The sequence below is a fragment of the Rhinoraja longicauda genome, chromosome 32 (genome assembly GCF_053455715.1).
Source record: "Rhinoraja longicauda isolate Sanriku21f chromosome 32, sRhiLon1.1, whole genome shotgun sequence".
NCBI classification, from domain to species: domain Eukaryota; kingdom Metazoa; phylum Chordata; class Chondrichthyes; order Rajiformes; family Arhynchobatidae; genus Rhinoraja; species Rhinoraja longicauda.
This window is the reverse complement of record NC_135984.1, coordinates 26,572,630-26,594,226: the sequence shown is the minus strand read 5'-3', so window position 1 is coordinate 26,594,226 and position 21,597 is coordinate 26,572,630. Positions and strand designations below refer to the sequence as shown.

The following is a 21,597-nucleotide window of genomic DNA, read 5'->3' as shown; positions in this document are numbered from 1 at the left end:
GCTCTATCTAACTCTCTCTTGAAAGCATCCAGAGAATTGGCCTCCACTGCCTTCTGAGGCAGAGAATTCCACAGATTCACAACTCTCCGGGTGAAAAGGTTTTTCCTCATCTCCGTTCTAAATGGCCTACCCCTTATTCTTAAACTGAGGCCCCTGGTTCTGGACTCCCCCAACATTGGGAACATGTTTCCTGCCTCTAGTGTGTCCAACCCCTTAATAATCTTATATGTTTCGAAGAGATCAGAAGAGGGAGACTGGTACCTGATTATGCTGCTGGCCTTGCCGAGGCAGCGTGAAGTGTAGATGGAGTCAATGGAAGGGAGGTTGGTTTGTGTGATGGTTTGGGCTGCGTCCACAATTCTCTGCAATTTCTTGCGGTCTTGGATGGAGCTGTTCCCAAACCAAGCTGTGATGCATCCTGATAAAATGCTTTCTACGGCACTTTTATGGTGGACCCTTGTGGCTTCAAAAAGGGCAGATTCCAAACATCTAATGAGGCGAGAGAGTTTTATAGATGGGGATGGGAATAGACGGACTAAAATTCTCCAGATTGAAACTTCATTTTGGCTGATGGTGAGCGAACACATTGGCTGTGAAGTGTCAAACTTCAGGAGGAGGCTTTGGCACAAGTGAGTCAGAGGCTGTGTGCCAGTGCTGCCAGGCTGCCTGGGCAGGGTAGGTGCCAGGCAGTGAGGCTCAGGGGCCCTGCTGATAGAGCTTTGCCCTTTCAATGCCCCCCCTCCACCCCACAAACAGCCACATAACCATCTGCTGCCACGGAGAAGTCTTCACCCTGACGGCTCCTTTGCCACAGAAGGCTGTGGAGGCAAAATCAGAGGATATATTTAAGGCAGAGACAGATAGACTCTTGATTAGTACGGGTGTCTGAGGTTGTGGGGAGGAGGCAGGAGAATGGGGTTAGGAGGGAGAGATAGATCAGCCATGATTGAATGGCAGAGTAGACTTGATGGCCTAATTCTGCTTCTATCACTTATGACCTTATGACCACTCTGCACCAAGGTAGCACGCCACCGAACGATCATGACTGGAAATAGACTGGAGTAATGCTGGAGTAACTCAGCGCGTCAAATACTCTGGCATTTTGTGTCTATCTTCGATGTAAACCAGCATCTGCAGTTCCTTCCTACACAAACAGGACTGGAATGTGGATTAGCTGCAGATTTTAGATTTAGAGATACAGCGCAGAAACAGGCCCTTCGGCCCACCGAGTCCGTGCCGCCCAGCATTAACACTATCCTACACACACTAGGGACAATTTTTACATTTACCCACTCAATTAACCTACAAACCTGCACGTCTTTGGAGTGTGGGAGGAAAACGAAGATCTCGGAGAAAACCCACGCAGGTCACGGGGAGAACGTACAAACTCCGTACAGACGGCGCCCGTAGTCAGGATCGAACCTGAGTCTCCGGCGCGGCATCCGCTGTAAGGCAGCAAATCTACCGCTGCGCCACCGTGCCGCTTTTTTGTTTAGTTTAGTGTAGTTTAGTTTAGTTTAGTTTAGTTTAGTGTAGTTTAGTTTAGTTTAGTTTAGTTTGGACATACAGTGTGGAAAGGGCTCACAGAGACTGTGCCCACCAACGATCACCAGTGCACTAGTTCCATCCTACACACACTGGGGACAATTTACGGAAGCCAATTAACCTACAAACCTGCACGTCTTTAGAGTGTGGGAGAAAACTAGAGCACCCGGAGAAAACCCACATGGTCACAGGGAGAACGTACAAACTCTGTACAGAAAGCACCTGTAGTCAGGATTGAACCTGTGGCGCTGTGAGGCAACAACTCTACCGCTGCGCCACCGTGCTGCCCTCTCTGTTGCTTTTACAGCGCGTACTTCTTTAATGTGCCTTTACAATCTCAGGATATTCACAAGTGCAGTTAAACACAAGACAGCAGCGCAGAGTCCAGGAAGATTTCACTGAAGTGGTGTAAGTGGCACCCAGCAGTGCAGGGCGTGCTGTCAGTGGGAAGGAGTGATTTTGAGTGAGCTGCTTGTTAGCTAGATTTTCTTTTGAACTAGGAAGTGGTAATGAGAGCAAAAACACCACATGTACAAAGTGCCTCACCGAAGCTTTCAAACCGGTCTCAGGGCAACAGAGCAATAAATTGCTTGGAATCGCAGGCAGCATATGGCTTAATGCGTTAAGTGCTGCCGACGTCACTGTAATTGAGGTGTGTGGACAGAGCCAGGCTCCTGTTCACACAGCCGTTCACTCAACTCTAGTCCATGGAACACAAACAAGACTCAAAAAGCTGGAGCAACTCAGAGCAACTCAGCGGGTCAGGCAGCATCTCTGGAGAAAAGGAATAGGTGACGTTTCAGGTCGAGACCCACACTTGTACGCAATGCTTCAGGGAAAGAATATTACTAACGTTGATGCTACCTTTACCTGAGTCATGGTGATGTTCCCAATGTTGGGGGGTGTCCAGAACCAGCGGTCACAGTGATGAGGAAAAACTTTTTCACTCAGTGAGTTGTGAATCTGTGGAATTCTCTGCCACAAAAGGCAGTGGAGGCCAATTCACTGGATGTATTCAAGAGAGAGTTACAGTAGATATAGCTCTGAGGGCTAACGGAATCAAGGAACAGGGTACTGATTTTGGATGATCAGCCATGATCATATTGAATGGCGGTGCAGGGAGAATTAAAGTGTCCGGCAATCAGGAGATCAGGTGGGTTCAGGCAGGCTGAGCGAAGGTGTTCTGCGAAACACCTGTCCCTATACCTCCTCCCTCGACTCTGTCCAGGGACCCCGACAGTCCTTTCAGGTGAGGCAGAGGTTCACTTGCACCTCCTCCAACCTCCTCTACTGTACCCGTTGTTCAGGATGTGGACTCTTATACATCGGCGAGATCAAACGCAGACTGGGCCATCGTTTCGCGGAACACCTTCGCTCAGCCCGCCTGAACCAACCTGATCTCCCGGTTGCTGGACACTTGAATTCTCCTTCCCATTCCCACACTGACCTTTCTGTCCTCGGTCTCCTCCATTGTCAGAGTGAGGCTAAACACAAAATGGAGGAACAGCATCTTATATTTGGCTTGGGCAGCTTACAGCCCAGTGGTATGAATATTAATTTCTCTCACTTCAGGTAGCCCCGACATTCCCTCTCTCTCTATCCCTCTCCCACCCAAGTCACACTCGTTCCTCATTTTTACCCTACAAACAGCTTACAATGTTTCCTTTATCATCATCACTTTTTTGCATATCTTTCATTCATTGTTCTTCACCTCTCCACATCACTATCTACAGGTATATCTCTCATTTCCCTTGTGCCTAACCAGTCTGAAGAAGGGTCTAGCCCTGAAACATCACCCATTCCTTCTCTCCAGAGATGCTGCCTGTCCCACTGAGTTACTCCAGCTTTTTGTGTCTATCTTCGTTCCCAACTTCAATACTCTGACTCAATACACTGAGGGCCAGTGAACTTAAATATTTATTTACCAACCTATCTGCCTGTGATTCCACTTGCAAAGAACCACGCATAGTACCTGCAGTACCTGCACTCCTAGTCCCCTCTGCTCTACGACAGTCCCCAGGGCCCTACCACTCATTGTGAAGGTCCTGCCTTGGTTTGACTTTCCAAAATGCAACATCTCACACTTATCTGCACTAAAATCCATCAACCATTCCTCAGCCCACATGTCCAACTTGGCTTTAGCTTTTGAAAACCATCTTCACATCTACGATGCCATCCATTTTAGAGTCATCTGCAAGGAGAATGGGGTTTAGAGGGAAAGATAGATCAGCCGTGATTGAATGGCGGAGTAGACTCGATGGGCCGAATGGCCTAATTCTGCTCGCATGACTTACTCATGAACCTACTGATCATGCCTTGCACATTCTCATCCAAACCGTTGATGCAAACAGCAATGGATCCAGCACCAATCCCTGAGGCACACCACCAGTGTGTACAGCTGTACAGTAGAGAGCATATTGACTGGTTGCATCACGGCCTGGCCTGGCAACTTGAACGCACAGGAGCGAAGAAGACTGCAAAAAGTTGTGAAAGGTGCGCAGTCTATCACGGGTACTGACCTCCCCACCATGGAAGAGATTTACAGGAGTCACTGCCTCAAAAAGGCAGCCGGCATCATCAGAGACCGACATCACCTTGGCCACACTCTCACTGACCCACATCACCTGGCCACACACTCACTGACCCACACCACCCTGACCACACTCTCATTGACCCACACCACCCTGGCCACACACTCACTGACCCACACCACCCTGACCACACTCTCATTGACCCACACCACCCTGGCCACACACTCACTGACCCACACCACCCTGGCCACACACTCACTGACCCACACCACCCTGGCCACACTCTCACTGACCCACACCACCCTGGCCACACTCTCACTGACCCACACCACCCTGGCCACACACTCACTGACCCACACCACCCTGGCCACACTCTCACTGACCCACACCACCCTGGCCACACACTCACTGACCCACACCACCCTGGCCACACTCTCACTGACCCACACCACCCTGGCCACACTCTCACTGACCCACACCACCCTGGCCACACACTCACTGACCCACACCACCCTGGCCACACTCTCACTGACCCACACCACCCTGGCCACACACTCACTGACCCACACCACCCTGGCCACACTCTCACTGACCCACACCATCCTGGCCACACTCTCACTGACCCACACCACCCTGGCCACACACTCACTGACCCACACCACCCTGGCCACACTCTCACTGACCCACACCACCCTGGCCACACACTCACTGACCCACACCACCCTGGCCACACTCTCATTTCACCTCTGCCATCGGGAAGAAGGTACAGGAGCCTGAAAACTGTAAGGTCCAGGTTCAGGAACAGATTCTTCCCAACAGCCATCAGGCTATTAAACATCTCAACCTCAATATAAGCTCTGAACTACAGGGACTATTATTGTTATTATTGCACTATTATTGTTTGTTTGTGTATGTATGTGCGAGTGTGTATATATATATACACACACACTGAACTATTCTCTCTCGTTTATCATATTGTTCACTGTGCACTATGTTTCCATATTGTGTTGTGCTGCTGCAAGTGGAATGTCATTGTTCTACCTGGGACATTTGACAATAAAACACTCTTGACTCTTGGCTCCAGTGACAGGTCTCCAGTCCGATCAACAAGCTGGCTGGTCCTGGGGGTAAATGAGAGAGTGTCTGTACTTACTGAGCATGGTGAGGCGGGGGGGCTTGGAGCGCAGAGTAGTGGGGGAGTCCAGAACCAGGGGTCATAGTTTAAGAATAAGGGGTAGGCCATTTAGGACTGAGATGAGGAAATACTTTTTCACCCAGAGAGTTGTGAATCTGTGGAATTGTCTGCCACAGAAGGCAGTGGAGGCCAGTTCACCTGATGTTTTCAGGAGAGAGTTAGATATGGCTCTTAGGGCTATTGATTTTGGATGATCAGCTATGATCATATTGAATGGTGATGCTGGCTCGAAGGTCTGAATGGCCTACTCCTGCACCTATTGTCTATGTTTCGATGACAACGAGTGTGTTAATAGCAAGTGTGTGTGTGTTGGAGGTGTGATAGTAATGACTGAGGGTATGTTACATAGCAAGTACGAGCTGGCGTCTTCTAAACTCCACAGTTCACAGGTAGGGAAAATGAACATGTTAAATAACAGATACTAACTGGCAGCTTGGTTTAATGTATTAATGAATTGTACACCTTCAACAGCTTTTTCTACACAGGCCTCCAGTGCGATAAGCAAGCTGGCTGGTCCCGGGGGTAAATGAGAGAGTGGCGGTACTTACTGAGCACGGTGAGGCGGGCGGGCTGGGAGCGCAGGGCAGCGTGCGTGGCTTGGCACTCGTATACCGCGTCGTCCACCAGCTGCGCCTTCTCGATGCGGAGGCTGTATTCGCCGGCGGAGTGGTCCCCCACGATGGAGTAACGGGGAAAGCCTGCAACCGGAGAGAGCAAGGTCGGTAAAGCACTGCGCATGGCACTCCCCATCCCGAGCACAGACTAGCACCAGTGGGGCAGTGCTGCAGGGGCTCACTGGAGGGCCACTCCGGCACCTCTGTAACAAGAAGCAAAATAAACAGCGGGGAATCTCAACTAGCGTGGAATTTAACAGCAGCCCCCTCCCGCACCAGTGACAGCTCCAACACCGAACAAATGAGCACTGCAACACTGGGTAACACACGTGCATTCACTTCAAAAGCAGCAGAAGTCCCGAGTTCTAAAATCAGCTGGGCTGGAGCACGCGATTCTGTGCAATTTACTGTGTAGGAAGGATCTGCAGGTGCTGGTTTATACCAAAGGTTAGAATCAAAGAGCTGGAGTAACTCAGCGGGTCAGGCAGCATCTCTGGAGAGAAGGAATGGGTGACGTTTCGGGTCGAGACCCTTCTTCAGACTGAGAGTCAGGGGAGAGGGTAACTAGAGATATAGATGGGGACATCAAGACATATGGAACAAATGAATAACAAATGAGTCGTCTTGTTGAGTCTCATTGTCTGTAACTCGTTTTCACCGAACCCACAGCTAACAATGGCCTGTGGATGAAGGAATTGCAGATGTTGGTTTAAACCACACCTAACAAGGGCCTGTTACCTTTATCATTGTTACTTTTTTGCATACCTTTCATTCATTTGTTTGATATCTCTCTGTGGGTGTTGGGGGGGGGGGGGACTTTTCTCTTCCTCACGGCGCGGGTTGCGGCTCGGCTGCGGGGCCTAACATAGCCCGCTGCGGCTCGGCCGCTGGACTTTACATCCCGGTGCGGCTTGGCCGCTGGACTTTACATCACCCGGTGCAGCTTGGCCGCTGGACTTAACATCCCGGTGCGGCTTGGCCGCTGGACTTAACATCGCCCAGTGCAGCTCGGCTGCGGGGCTTAACATCGCCCGGTGCAGCTCGGCTGCGGGGCTTTTCATCGCTGGTGCGGCTCGACTGCGGACTTGACATCGCCCGGTGCGGCTCGGCCACGGGACTTAGCTGCGCAAGGCTTGGTCGCGGGCCTTTCATCGCCCGGTTTGGCCGCGGGACGTTTCAGCGCCCGGTGCGGGGACTGTGCGGGTCGGTCGGGGACGAGCTGTCTGTCCGTGGGCGTGGGGAAGAGAGTGTAAGTTTTGTTGCCTCCATCACAGTGAGGGGGTGTTTGGAGTCACTGTGATGGACGTTTGTGTTGGGGTTATGTGTCTTGTGTTCTTTTTTTTTTCTATGACTGCTATGTAGTTTCGTTCGGTACTTCGGTACCGAACGACAAATAAAGCTCTGTTATACCTGTTATACTGTTATATCTATATCTGTCATTTTCCCTTTTCCTGACTCTCAGCCTGAAGAAGGGGCTCGACATGAAACGTCACCTTTTCCTTTTCTCCAGAGATGCTGCCTGACCCACTGAGTTACTCCAGCGTTTTGTGTCTGTCTGTGGAATTTACTATTACGGACGTCGTGTGGTGAAGCTCGCTCGGCATAGATCCTTCAATAGGAGGCACTAAATGCAGTGATCCTTAAAGCCGAATCAGGATCGGTCAGTCAAAATGATCGCTATCTCGATTACCTGCATGTTCAACACTGTTTACCTAATAGGCCTGTTTACATTGCTGGAGGGTTTTGGGTCCATTCCCTCTGTTAGTGGTGATTCTCCTCAGTCTGTGTATTACTGGAGCAGTGCCTGATTTAATGGCCAAGACTTTAACATGTGAATTGCGGCTGTAATCACCTTTGTAAATGCTGAAGGAACTGTTTACCCTCAAACAGAACACAAAGTGGCCGTGGGTACATGGATCGGTGGGTCTATGCCAAGCGAGGTAGTTGTGGCAAGTACTGCAACACCATTTCAAAGACATTTGGACGGGAACATGGATAGAAAAGGTTTGGAGGGATGTGGGCCAAACATGGGCAGGTGGGACTAGTGTAGATGGAGCATCTGGGCCAGCATGATGCTCCATGTAAACTGGGCAAGGCCAAGTGGGCAGAAGGGCCTGCTTCCATGCTGTATGACTCTGTGACTCTTTACTTCAGACTTTAGACTTGAGAGACACAGCGTGGAAACAGCCCCTCCTGCCTACCGAGTCCGTGCTGACCGGCGATCACCCTGTACATTAGCACTATCCTACATGTTAGGGACAATTTACAATCTTACCGAAGCCAATTAACCTATAAACCTGCATGTCTTTGGGATGTGGGAGGAAACCGGAGCACCTGGGGAAAACCCCACACAGTCGCTGGGAGAACGTACAAACTCCGTACAGACAGCACCCGTAGTCGGGATCGAGCCCGGGTCTCTGGCGCTGTGAGGCAGCAGCCCTACCCGCTGCACCACCACGCCCCCCCCTCCCCCCTCCATGACTCTTACCTGGCAGCTGCTTCTCGACCCCCAGCCCGAGCCCGTCCTTGGTCCAGAGGACGATGCCACGGTAACCAGCGACGGCACAGGACAGCGTGACCGGGTGTCCCGCCACCACCACCCGGTCCTCTGGCTGCAGCGTGAAGGAGGAGGCATGGCCTGGTGGGAACACAAGGAGAAACCTGCCGTCAAACGCCGCCGCCCTCTTTAAAGAAACACAAACACCACAGATGCTGCTTCTCTAAAATACAAACAGAAAACGCCACAAACACTCAACAGGTCAGAGCGCATGAATATTGGGGGGGAAAGAGTCATAGAGTAAGTCTTACATCCCAACGTACGGCCCAACTTGCCCACACTGACCAACATGTCCATCTCCACTTGTCCAACCTGCCTGCGTTTGGCCCATATCCCTCCAAACATGTCCTATCAACGCACCTGTCTAATTGTTTCTTACGCGTTGGGATAGTCTCTACTTCAACTCCTCTGGAAGCTTGTTTCATACACCCACCATCTTTGAGTGGAAAGGTTACCCCTCAGGTTCCTGTAAGGGGTATCCTTTCATGATTGTGTACAGATAAGATCACCCCTCATCCTCCTGCGCTTCAAGGAATAGAGTCCCAGCCTGCTCAACCTCTCCCTGTAGCTCAGGCCCTCAAGTCCTGGCAGCATCCTCATAAATCTTCTCTGTACCCTTTCCAACTTGGCAACAACTTTCCTGTAAAATGGTGCCCAGAACTGAACACAATACTCTAAATGCAGCCTCACCAATGTCCCATATAACTGCAACATGACCTCCCAACTTCTATACTCATAATTATAGGTGATTTTTCAGGTCAATGAGCCTTCATTCAAACACATTGTCACTGCTGTCTTCTCCTGAGCGATCCTCCCAGAACTGTGCTGCCATTGGATGTGGTGGTAGCTCTGGAATAGTGTCATAGCATGGAAACAGGCCCTTCGGCCCAACTCACCCACACCGGCCAACATATCCCAGCTACACTAGTCCCACTTGCCTGCGTTTGGTCCCGATCCCTCCAAACCTGTCCTATCCATGGACCTCCAAACCGGTGAATCCTGAAGGCCTCGTCACATGACCTCCCATCTGCCTCCCCTGCCATTGGCCCTCGAACACATCAATCCTGATGTCCCGCCTTTCCGCATGGAATCGTCGAGTCAACGAGGCCCTTTGAGCCAACTCGACCATGCAGAGCAAGATGCCCACGCACGCACACCTCATGGAATTAACTGTCAAAAGTGTTTAATTGTCTGAAGACGGGTCCCGACCCAAAACATCACCGATCTGTGTTCGACACAAAATGCTGGAGTAACGCAGTGGGACAGGCAGCATCTCTGGAGAGATGGAATGGGGAACTTTTCAGGTCGAGGCCCGTCTTCAGACTTCAGTCTTCCTACACATTTCATCTGGTCCGCTGCGAAATCTCCTCAAGGTATACCCGCTTTGAAGAAGTTCTCCTCCTCTTTCCGACGAGAGTTCTGCAACACACTCTCTCTCTCTCTGCCCTCCCTCTGTGATTTCTCCTGCTCTCCTCAGTCTGAAGAAGGGTCTCGACCCAAAGCATCACCCAGTCCTTCTCTCAAGAGATGTTACCTGTCCTGCTGAGTTACTCCAGCATTTTGTGTCTATCTTCGGTGTAAACCAGCGCCTGCAGTTCCTTCCTACACCTATCTATGTTCTCCAGAGATGCTGCCTGACCCACTGAGTAAATCCAGCGCTTTGTGTCCTTGAGTTTAATTGTCATACGTAACAGTAACAATAACATTCTTACTTGCAGCAGCATAACAGGCCTATAATCACAATAAATACAGATAATATGTAATAAACAGAAACAAATATTAATTAATAACCCCAGTACTCGTGTAAAATAGTTCAAATTCCTTAATACAAGCAAGACAGTCCACAGTTCATGGTTTAGTTAGTGTTGTGCACTGTTCAGTAACCTGATGGTTTCTGCTCCTGAAACTGGATGCCCCAGTTTTCAGATTCCTGTACCTTCTTCCCGATGGTAGGAATGAAACATAGGAACATAGAATATAGGTGCAGGAGGATGCCATTTGGGCCTTTGAGCCAGCACCGCCATTCATTGTGATCATTCATTGTGATCATGGCTGATCATCCACAATCAGTAACCTGTGCCTGCCTTCTCCCCATATCCCTTGATTCCGATAGCCCCTAGAGCTCTATCTAACAGAAATGAAATGAGAGTGTGGCCAGGATGATGTGATCTTTGATGATACTGGTTGTTATACAATAAGGAAGCCAATCCTTTGACCCAAATTGTCAAACTGTAAGAAAACCTTTGCAACTCAATGCGACAATTCTGGACTGACAGTTAAACCACAGTTCCTTCTGTTTATGATGTCGTCAAGGGTACTGCAAGTAAAAAAAACCTTTTCTGATATTTCTGATTTATTTCCCTGGAGTGATCACGGTTATGGTGAGAAACTAATCTTCAATTCCTGCAGCCCCTTGGGCAAGAAAAAGACACAATGTGCTGGAATAACTCAGCAGGTCAGGCAGCATTTCTGGTGAACGTGGATAGGTGACGTTTCAGGTCGGGACCCTTCATCAGACAGAGAAGGGATCTTGACCAAAAGGGATCTTGACCCAAAACATCAACTATCCATGTTCTCCAGAGATGCTGCATAACCTGCTGAGTTACTCCAGCACTCTGTGTGGGTTTTTTTTTACATCAGCATCTGCAGTTCCTTATGTCAGCCTTTAGGGAAATCGAGAGATGTGGGAACCCTGAAATGTAATGATCTCCATTCAGCGGCACTAACTGCCTGTCGCACAGTCAGTAAAAATGCTTGGCCGGGTTTTCTCTCAGGGTGTTGCCAATTTAGCCAGAAAGAAAGAATGAATAATGCCAAGTGATATGAGGCGCAGCAAGTCCCAAAGGACACTCACAGAATCACTGATGAGTCCAAAGCTCGAGGGATTGGTGCTGGTAGTACCTTGTATGAGCATGGATGAAGAGAGCAGTCTCTGAGTGTGAATCAACTTGATTGAAACTGAATTGACTCAATGAAAAGTACTGCATGGAAACAGGCCCCTCGGCCCACTGAGTCCACGCTGAATATCGATCGCCCATTTGCACGTAGACAAAAAATGCTGGAGTAACTCAGCGGGTCAGGCAGCATCTCCAGAGAGAAGGAATGGGTGACGTTTCGGGTCAAGGGCCTTCTTTATACCAGCATCTGCAGTTTTTTCCTTCCCACTTGCATGTGCTCTGTTCTGCATCCAGTCTCTACACACCTGATGCTGTCCAGCTGGAAAGGGTTCAGAGAAAATCTGCGAGGATGTTGCCAGGACTAGAGGGTCCGAGCAATAGGCCGAGGTTGAGTAGGCTGGGTCTCTATTCCTTGGAGCGCAAGAGGATGAGGGGTGATCTTATAGAGGTGTGTAAGATCATGAGAGGAATAGATCTGGTAGATGCACAGAGTTGGTGAATCGAGGACCAGCCAACATAGGTTTAGGGTGAAGGGGAAAAGATATAATAGGAATCTGAGGGGTAACTTTTTCACACAAAGGTTGGTGGGTGTATGGAACAAGCTGCCAGAGGAGGTAGTTGATGTTGGGACTATCCCAAAATTTTAGAAGCAGTTAGACAGGTACATGGATAGGACAGGTGCGGAGGGATATGGATCAAATGCGGGCAGGTGGGACTAGTGTAGCTGGGACATGTTGGCCGGTGTGGGCAGGTGGGGCCGAAAGGCTTGTTTCCAGACTGTATCACTCGATGACTCTATAAATTTATGACAAGGGGTGATTTACAGATGCCAATCAACCTACAAAAACCTACAGGTCTTTGGGATGTGGGAGGAAACCGGAGCACCTGGAGGAAACTCACGAGGACCATGGGGAGAACGTGCAAAGTCATGCGCACACAGTGATTTAGGGACTTTGCGGAAATGGCGCCAAGTCGCGGTGACTCCTGTGTGTGTGAGCAGTTTCACCGTGACGTCGTACACACATGTGACATATAAAGCACCATTGTACTCCACACGAACAGCACCCGAGGTCAGGAGGGAGGAGGGGGTCTCCCTGTCGGTCTGCTCCTGGGCCTGGCCAAGATGGCCATCCGCGGGGTCCAGGCAGCGGGCAGTCGACGGCCTCACAGAAGTCGGCTGCCTACCCCTGTTCCGGGCTTACGTCCGTGCCCGCGTGTCCCTGGAGAGGGAACACGCGGTGTCCACCGGGAGTCTGGAGGCCTTCCGGGAACGCTGGTCGCCGCGGGGGGTTGAATGTATTGTTGACAGAGATGGCGGGATTTTAATGTGATGATTGTTTAATTTGTAAACTGCCGATACAGGCGGCTTTTGTTTGATCACATTTTGCTTAGTATGTTTGTATGTTTTTCTTTGGAATAAAACTTTTATATATATTAAAAAAATAAAAAAATAAAATAAAAAAAGAGGTCAGGATCGAACCCGGGTCTCTGGCGCTGTGGGGCACGGCTCTACCAGCTGTGCCACCGTGCTGCCCAGGACATTATACCTCCCTCACATCTTTTGGATCCCAAATCAAAATCCAGAGCTGGATTAAAGAAAACCCTGGAAGCAGAAGAGGGGTAAAAAGTCAGATTTGGTGAAGTGTCGAGAGCCAGCTATTCTTCACAGCTCTTTGTTCAGCGAATTCTCAATATGTTCGTGAATAATGCCACATTTGTGAGCGGGGAATGGAAAAAAACTGCAAGATTTTCAATTTAGATATGGCTGACATCATTGTGAAGAGATGGAAATTGTGCACTGGATACAGGTTAAACACTGGAATGCCTAAAGCTACACAGGAAATAGCAGGACAAATATAACCAGTGCTTTCATTTGTACATTTGCACAGTTAGTAAACATACCTGAAAATTGTCTGAAAAGAAAATAGGACAAATATAACCAGTGCTTTCATTTGTACATTTGCACAGTTAGTAAACATACCTGAAAATTGCCTGAAAAGAAAATATTGCGGTTTAACTTTTCTGACGTACAATACTCTGCACTGGAACATACTGTCACGAAAGAAACCGGCACTTTCCACAGTGTCACGGTGGCGCAGCGGTAGAGTTGCTGCCTTACAGCGCTTGCAGCCCTAGAGACCCGGGTTCGATCCCGACCACGGGTGCTGTCTGGACGGAGTTTGTACGTTCTCCCCGTGACCGCGAGGGGTTTTCCCCGAGATCTTCGGTTTCCTCCCAAACTCCAAAGACGTGCAGGTTTGTAGGTTAATTGGCTTGGTGTGTCCCTAGTGTGTGCAAGGATAGTGTTAGTGTGTGGGGATCGCTGGGCGGGGCGGACTCGATGGGCTGAAGGGCATGTTTCCGCGCTGCATCTCTAAACTAAACACAATATAAATGTGGGCGATAAGGAACTTGGAGCATCAGAATGAGATGCATTTTATCACTGAAATTAGGGTCACTGGTTTATTTAGCTCTCCACCTAACCTTCTCGTGCGTGTAGGTGCAGTAGAGACAAGTTGCACAATTTCATTCTTTTCCCCTTTTTATGAAGAGGGAAATATATATTCATATATTCATGATATCAGACAGAGAGACATGCAAGATGTTCCCATTATATCTCTCCACGACTTGAGCCAATATTACATTTCTGTCCACGCTGTGCCCTCCTTCCACTGCCTTCAGAGGTACAGCATGGAAACGGGCCCTTCGGCCCACCATGTCCATGCCGACCAGTGATCACCCTGTACACTAACATTATCCTGCAAATTAGGGGCAATTTACATTTTTTTAAATTGAGGCCAATTACAGTAACTTACAACCGTGTACATCTTTGAAATGAAACAGTAACTTGTACAAATTTTTACTGGTGGCAAATAAAGCACCATTGAACTATTTGAACAAATTTGTACATAGACAATAGACAATAGACAATAGGTGCAGAAGGAGGTCATTCGGCCCTTCGAACCAGCACCGCCATTCAATGTGATCATGGCTGATCATACATGTTTTGGAAAAAGAGACAAACTGGCAGATTGACCACATGCATAAGAATGACCTTAGTACTGTTACGGTTGACACGTTCTGTGGATTCACAATTGCTTCCACTTTTTCTTAGACTGGTTACAATTCATCTACCTCCAGTTTTCATCCGTGGTTCTTGGTTCTAGGTCAGGATTGAACACGGGTCTCTGGCGCTGTGAGGCAGCAAATCTGCCGCTGCGTCACCATGCCTGTGTGTCTGGTGTTCCCAATTCCTCATCACTGCCCAGCATGGGGTTGGGGATCAGGGGGCGGCAATGCCAGGCCGGGGCAGGAATGGGCGAGACGGTGAAGGCGTATGTGTCTGATCAGCTTGACACAGTCACCAAGGAGACCCAGGGGAAAAGGCAGCTGCCCTTGGCACCAGCACAGAGCGGCGTTCTCATGAAGGAAGTGGAGAGACAGCGAAGCACAGAGAAGGAAACAAAGTGGAACTCAAACCATCAAGGCAAGATAAAGCAATCCCTTATTTTATTTACACTTTTATTGGACTCACTTGTCACCTGTATTTATTTTACTTTCGAACAGAGGTGTTGGAAGCAAATGCTCAGTGAGGTTTAGAATCACACAGGCCAGCTGTGGTACAATGGGCCCAGCCTTCTACACACAATGCTGGAGTATCTCAGCGGGTCAGGCAGCTTCTGTGGAGGGAATGTACGGGCCATGTTTTGGGCCGCGACCTTTCTTCAGATTAGTTTAGCTTAGAGATACAGCGTTGAAACAGGCATTTTGGCTCACCGAAGTCAAATACTACCAACCAATGATCACCCATACACTAGTTCTACCTTACACACTGGGGACAATTTACAGAAGAATTTTACAATTTTACTGATGCCAATTAACATGCAAACCAGCATGTCTTTGGAATGTGGGTGGCAACTGGAGCACCCATTGGAAAACCCACGCAGGTCACGGGGAGAATGTACAAACTCCGTAGTTTGCACCCGTAGTCAGGATCAAACTTGGGTCTCTGACGCTGTAAGACAGCAACTCTACCGCTGCGCCATCATCGAGCTGTGTTCCTGGGTATGTTCCCCACTACATCATCACCGTACAGCTTTAGCTGCCTGTGTATTATAGGTGCACTTTTCACGGAAAATGCAACTTAAAACCTCCCTCTTTCACCAGACCTTCTGTCATAGAAACATAGAAACATAGAAAATAGGTGCAGGAGGAGGCCATTCGGCCCTTCGAGCCAGCACCGCCATTCATTGTGATCATGGCTGATCATCCACAATTAGTAACCCGTGCCTGCCTTCTCCCCATATCCCTTGATTCCACTAGCCCCTAGAGCTCTATCTAACTCTCTTTTAAATTCATCCAGTGAATTGGCCTCCACTGCCTTCTGTGGCAAATTCCACAAATTCACAACTCTCTGGGTGAAAAAGTTTTTTCTCACCTCAGTTTTAAATATGTCAGTACGTTTGTTTGATGTGGCTTGCTGTCAATGTATGAGTTGGAAACATGAAACTCCCCGATGTTCTCTGTGTTGACGGTGTGAGGTAAATAAAAGATGCTGTTGTCAAAATGTTTAGCCCAGTGGCTGGGGTGTGAACGCTTGCTTCTTATATGGGTGAGAGAATAGGTGTGAATGTGCACTCATGTGCCTGTGTCTGTGTGAATATGTGTGAGTATGTGCTTTGTGCATGCGTGTGTGTATGTTTGTGAGAGGGTGTATGTTGTGTCCATCTGTGTGTGTGTGCACATATATGTGTGTGTATGTTTGAGAGAGGGTGTATGTTTTGTACATCTGTGTGTGTGTACATGTGTGTGTATGTTTGTGAGAGTGCGTGTGTTTTGTACATGTGCGTGTATATTTGTGTGTGCCTGTATGTATGTTTGTGTGTGAGTGTGTGTACTTTGTGCATCTGTATGTGTGTATACGTTTGTTTGTGGGAGTGTGTGTGTATTGTGCATGTGAGTCTGTCTGTGTGCATGATTATGATTGTGCTTTGTGTATCTGTGTGTGTGTGTGTGTGTGTGTGTGTGTGTGTGCATATGTTTGTGAGAGTGTGTGTTTTGTGCATGGTTGCATGTATGTGTGTGTGTGTGTGTGTGTGTGTGTGTGTGTGTTATGCATGTGTCTGTGTGTGTGTGTATGAGTAAACATCATTGTGGTCACGGGGTGGCACCGTGCGATGGCAGCCTCGCCAACAACCTTTAGCCCTTCGACAAATCCCTTGTTAATCCCTTCAACAAAAACCAATGCTCTAACATTTTCCTGCAGAAAATTAAGCTATAATTAAAGATGCTTATCCTTTTTTCCAAAGTATTATGCTGGGAATCACAGAACAATTCATTATATTAATAATTAAAGTGGAAGCCGCAGACTTGACTACCACAATTATTCATTCAGATTCCTTCTCTTTCTCTTCTTTATCAGTCATGCCCAGCTCCTGCTCTGTACCTGCCATTGACTGCTCCCTGGAATGGTTCTATCAGAGACCTGTAGCTTTGCCCAGGTGGCCCTGCTTTGATGTGAAGAAGGGTCTCGACCCGAAACGTCACTCATTTCTTCTCTCCAGTGATGCTGCCTGTCCCGCTGAGTTACACCAGCCTATTGTGTCCATCTTCGGCCCCTCTTTTGATGACTGCCTCAATCAGTAAACTGATGTATCCAGCCATTTCATAGGGAGAATCGCAGGGGAGGGGGGCATGGTGGCTCAGCGGTAGAGTTGCTGTCTAATAGCGCCAGAGACCTGGGTTCGATCCTGACTACGGGTGCTGTCTGTACGGAGTTTGCACGTTCTCGCCATGACCTGTGTGGGTTTACTCCTCCCACATCCATAGATGTACAGGTTTGTAGGTTAATTGGCTTCAGTAAAATTGTAAATAGTCCCTAATGTGTGGGATAGTGCTAGTGTACGGGGTGATCGCTGGTCAGCACGGACATGGTGGGTCGAAGAGCATGTTTCCGCGCTGTATCTCTGAAGTTTAAAGTAACCTTTAAGTAGGGCTGCACGGTGGCACAGTGGTAGAGCTGCTGCCTTACAGCGAATGCAGCGCCGGAGACTCAGGTTCGATCCCGACTACGGGCGCCGTCTGCATGGAGTTTGCACGTTCTCCCCGTGACCTGTGTGGGTTTTCTCCGAGATCTCCGGTTTCCTCCCACACTCCAAAGACGTACAGGTTTGTAGGTTAATTGACTGGGCAAATGTAAAAATTGTCCCTAGTGTGTGTAGGATAGTGTTAGTGTGCGGGGATCGCTGGCCGGCGCGGACTCGGTGGGCCGAAGGGCTTGTTTCCGCGCTGTATCTCTAAATCTAAATCTAAATCTAAAATCTAAAATAGGCATTAGAAACAGGAGTACCGTTGCATGCTATAACCAACCCCATCACAAAACCTCCCAGACCATCACTGAACGCATACTGGAAGGGGGTAGGGGGCTGCATTCTGTGTGGCTTGAGATTAGTTCAGAACAAAACAAACTTGGTTCCTTGAAAGTAGTGTCACATGTTGATAGCATGGTCATGAAGGCTTTCGGCACATTGGCCTTTGCCAGTCAGAGTAGTGAGTATAGAAGTTGGGAGGTCATGAAACAGTATTACAGGACATTGGTGAGGCCACGTTTAGAGTATTGTGTTCATTTTAAGCTGGAAAGATTGCAGAGAAGATTTACAAGGATGTTGCCAGGACTCGAGGTCATGAGCTATCGAGAGATGTTGAGCAGGCTAGGACCTTATTCCTTGGAGCACAGGAGGATGAGGGGTGAACTTATAGAGATGTATAAGATCATGAGGGAAGTAGATATGGTAAATACACTTCTTTTTTTACCCATAGAAGGGGAAATCAAGAGCCAGAGGACAAATGTTTCAGGCGATGGGGGAAAGATTAAATAGGAACCTGAAGGGCAACACATTTATAGTAAGGGTAGTGGGTATATGGAATTAGCTGCTGGAGGAGGTAAGAGACAGGTACTATCACAATGTATAAAAATCATTTGGATAGGTACCTGGATAGGACAGGTTTAGAGGGATATGGGCCACACGCAGGCAGGTGGGACTGGTGTAGATGGGGCATCTTGGTCGGTGTGGGCAAGTTGGACTAAAGGGCCTGTTTCCATGTTGAATGACTCTGTGACGATGGAAATGCAACTTGAGCTTCAAGCTGCCAGAGGCAGACCTGTCTCTGTGTCCTCAGACTGTGGATTCAACCTGCTTCACAGCTACTGTAGGTCGGCACGGTGGCGCAGTGGTAGAGTTGCCGCCTTACAGCGCCGCAGGCCCGGGTTTGATCCCGGGACCGCACCGACCAGCGATCCCCGCAATCTAACACTACGCTACATACTATCCTCGGTACAATTTTACATTTATACAAAGCGGATTAACCTACAAACCTGTACGTCTTAGGATTGTAGGAGGAAACCAAAGATCTTTGGGAAAATTGGTTGGCAGACAGGAAACAAAGAGTAGGGATTAACGGGTCCCTTTCAGAATGGCAGGCAGTGACTAGTGGGGTACCGCAAGGCTCGGTGCTGGGACCGCAGCTATTTACAATACACATTAATGACTTGGATGAGAGGATTAAAAGTAACATTAGCAAATTTGCAGATGACACAAAGCTGGGTGGCAGTGTGAACTGTGAGGAAGATGCTATGAGGATGCAGGGTGACTTGGACAGGTTGTGTGAGTGGGCAGATGCACGGCAGATGCAGTTTAATGTGGATAAATGTGAGGTTCTCCACTTTGGTGCCAAGAACAGGAAGGCAGATTATTACCTGAATAGTGTCAAATTAGGAAAAGGGAACGTACAACGAGATCTGGGTGTCCTAGTGCATCAGTCACTGAAAGGAAGCATGCGTGCATTAAGCTGCATCAGTGGAGGGAAGTGAACAGAAAACATCTTGAGAAACGTCTTCTGTCTGGGGGTGCGGGGTGCGGGGGGGGGGGGGGGTGCGGGGGGGGGTGGGTGGGGGAGGTGGGGAACCATCAGTTACCGGTAAAATCAGTGTTCAACCTGTACATTTTTGGTCCCATCCTTTCCCTAGCTCCGCCTTATACTTCTATGATACTTCCTTGACACTTTCCTTAATCTTATTTGCCGTAGATATTTCATGGCCCCTTGTCGTGCTTCTAATTTATTTCTTCTCTCCTACAGACTCTATATTTCTCAAGAGACTCCCTCGATCCCAGTTGCCTCTAACTGCCACATTTTCCCTTATTCCCTTATCAGACCTTCAGTATCCTTTGTCAAACAAGGTTCACTAATCTTGCCATCTTTGCTTTTCATCCTTGTCAAAGCAAGCTGACCTTGAACTTGCTAACTCTCCTTTAAAATTCTCCCTGGCTGAAGAGCTTTGTAGATGTGAACCTGTGAAGTGTTTAGTTTAGTTTAGAAGAACAGGCCCTTCGGCCCATTGAGTCCGTGCCATCCGGCGATCCCCGTAACACTAGCACATGCACTACACACTAGGGACAATTTACAATTTTTACCAAAGTCGATTAACCTACAAACCTCTACATCTTTGGAGTGTGGGCGGAAACCGGAGCACCCGGAGAAAGCTCACGCGGTCTCGGGGAGAACGTACAAACTCTGTACAGACAGCATCCGTAATCATCAGACTTGGAGGTGCAACAAGAATGGAGGACGAGACCAATCGCCTGCAAACGGTTGTCGATAGGCCAGTAGAATGGGCAGGCAAGTGGCGGATGGAGATTAACATAGAGAAGTGTGAGGTGATGGATTTTAGCAGAAGAGAGGGAATGGAGACAATGACAGACCTCTGAAAAATGTACAGGAGCTTGGGGCTTGTGCGGTAGATGTTCAAACAGTGGCCATGAGTGCAGAAGCAGGGAGTTGTGGTGAACATTTATCAAGTTCTGATGAGGCTACTGTTGTGATATTGCTGGGACTACTTTGTGTATCCAAGGACTACTTTGTATGCCTGTGTATATAAGTGATTGGTGTGATTAGGCGGTCACTCTGGATCCAGGCGGCCTTGGAAGAAACAGCCTGGAGTGCAAGCTGCACCATGATAGCATTTTAAACATGTGCACTCGTGGTCCTTCCAGAGTCACAACAAAGGTACAACAAGTACCGGACCACGAAGTACAACATGGTGGCAGCGGCTTGGTGTTTCGCCGAGGGAGGGAATGAAGCATGCCCGAGCAGAAAAGGTTAAAAAGAAGAAAAAAAAGAAGGAAAAAAAAGCCCTGAAGGGAAACAAAACAAAAGAAAAGTTTCCAGCTCGGTACGGGACGTTTGGAGTGCATCCCGACAGGGCCAGTGTGAGTTGGTATAGTTACCTGCTCAGTAGTCGGCGCCGAGTTGCCGACGTGACGCTGCAAGCTGCTGGGGGCGGTGCGTGTAGGCCCACGTCGCGCCCCAGCACCTGTGAAGGCCAGAGATTAGAAGCCTGCGACTGCTTCGCGGGGGAGAGCCCTGGAGGAGACCGACACCTACGGAGGTGTGCGGCGACCGGAGGGGGTCGGCGACCGGAGGGACCGACCACCCGCGGAGGTGCAGCGGCCGGTAAGGCCGAGGCACTGCGTACTTACCCAGGCGCGTCGACCGTAGAGTCGGGAGGCCCTGGGCCCGAGGCAGCGGCAGCGCGTTCGAATTTGAGCGGCAGCTGCCGGGAGCACCTGTGGGCGGAGCCGGGAGCACCTGTGGGCGGGGCCAGCGGCAGCGCGTTCGAAAAGTTGAATGGCAGTTGCCGGGGAGCACCTGTGGGCGGGGCCAGCGCACCGTGATTACAGCAGTGCCAACCCAGCAGTGCCAACCCAGCAGTGCCAACCCAGCAGTGCCAACCCAGCAGTGCCAGCCCAGCAGTGCCAACCCAGCAGTGCCAACCCAGCAGTGGGAGCCCAGCAGTGGGAGCCCAGCAGTGCCAACCCAGCAGTGGGAGCCCAGCAGTGCCAGCCCAGCAGTGCCAACCCAGCAGTGGGAGCCCAGCAGTGCCAACCCAGCAGTGGGAGCCCAGCAGTGGGAGCCCAGCAGTGCCAACCCAGCAGTGGGAGCCCAGCAGTGCCAACCCAGCAGTGGGAGCCCAGTAGTGGGAGCCCAGCAGTGCCAACCCAGCAGTGCCAGCCCAGCAGTGCCAACCCAGCAGTGCCAACCCAGCAGTGGGAGCCCAGCAGTGCCAACCCAGCAGTGCCAACCCAGCAGTGGGAGCCCAGCAGTGGGAGCCCAGCAGTGCCAACCCAGCAGTGCCAACCCAGCAGTGGGAGCCCAGCAGTGGGAGCCCAGCAGTGGCAGGCAAATCATGGTGGTGGAGCAT

The 21,597-nt window shown here is 49.5% G+C and overlaps 1 protein-coding gene across 2 annotated transcripts in view; it reads right to left on the bottom strand.

Moving 5' to 3' along the window:
• kirrel3a (kirre like nephrin family adhesion molecule 3a) overlaps positions 1 to 21,597 on the bottom strand; it is a 649,014-nt gene that overhangs the window by 221,181 nt on the left and 406,236 nt on the right. For both annotated transcript variants that reach the window (XM_078427020.1, XM_078427019.1), the window contains 2 exons: positions 8,374 to 8,523; positions 5,820 to 5,969 (listed from right to left, as the gene is read on the bottom strand). In XM_078427020.1, the coding sequence (XP_078283146.1) occupies positions 5,820 to 5,969; positions 8,374 to 8,523 (300 nt within the window). The remainder of the gene's footprint in view (positions 1 to 5,819; positions 5,970 to 8,373; positions 8,524 to 21,597) is intronic.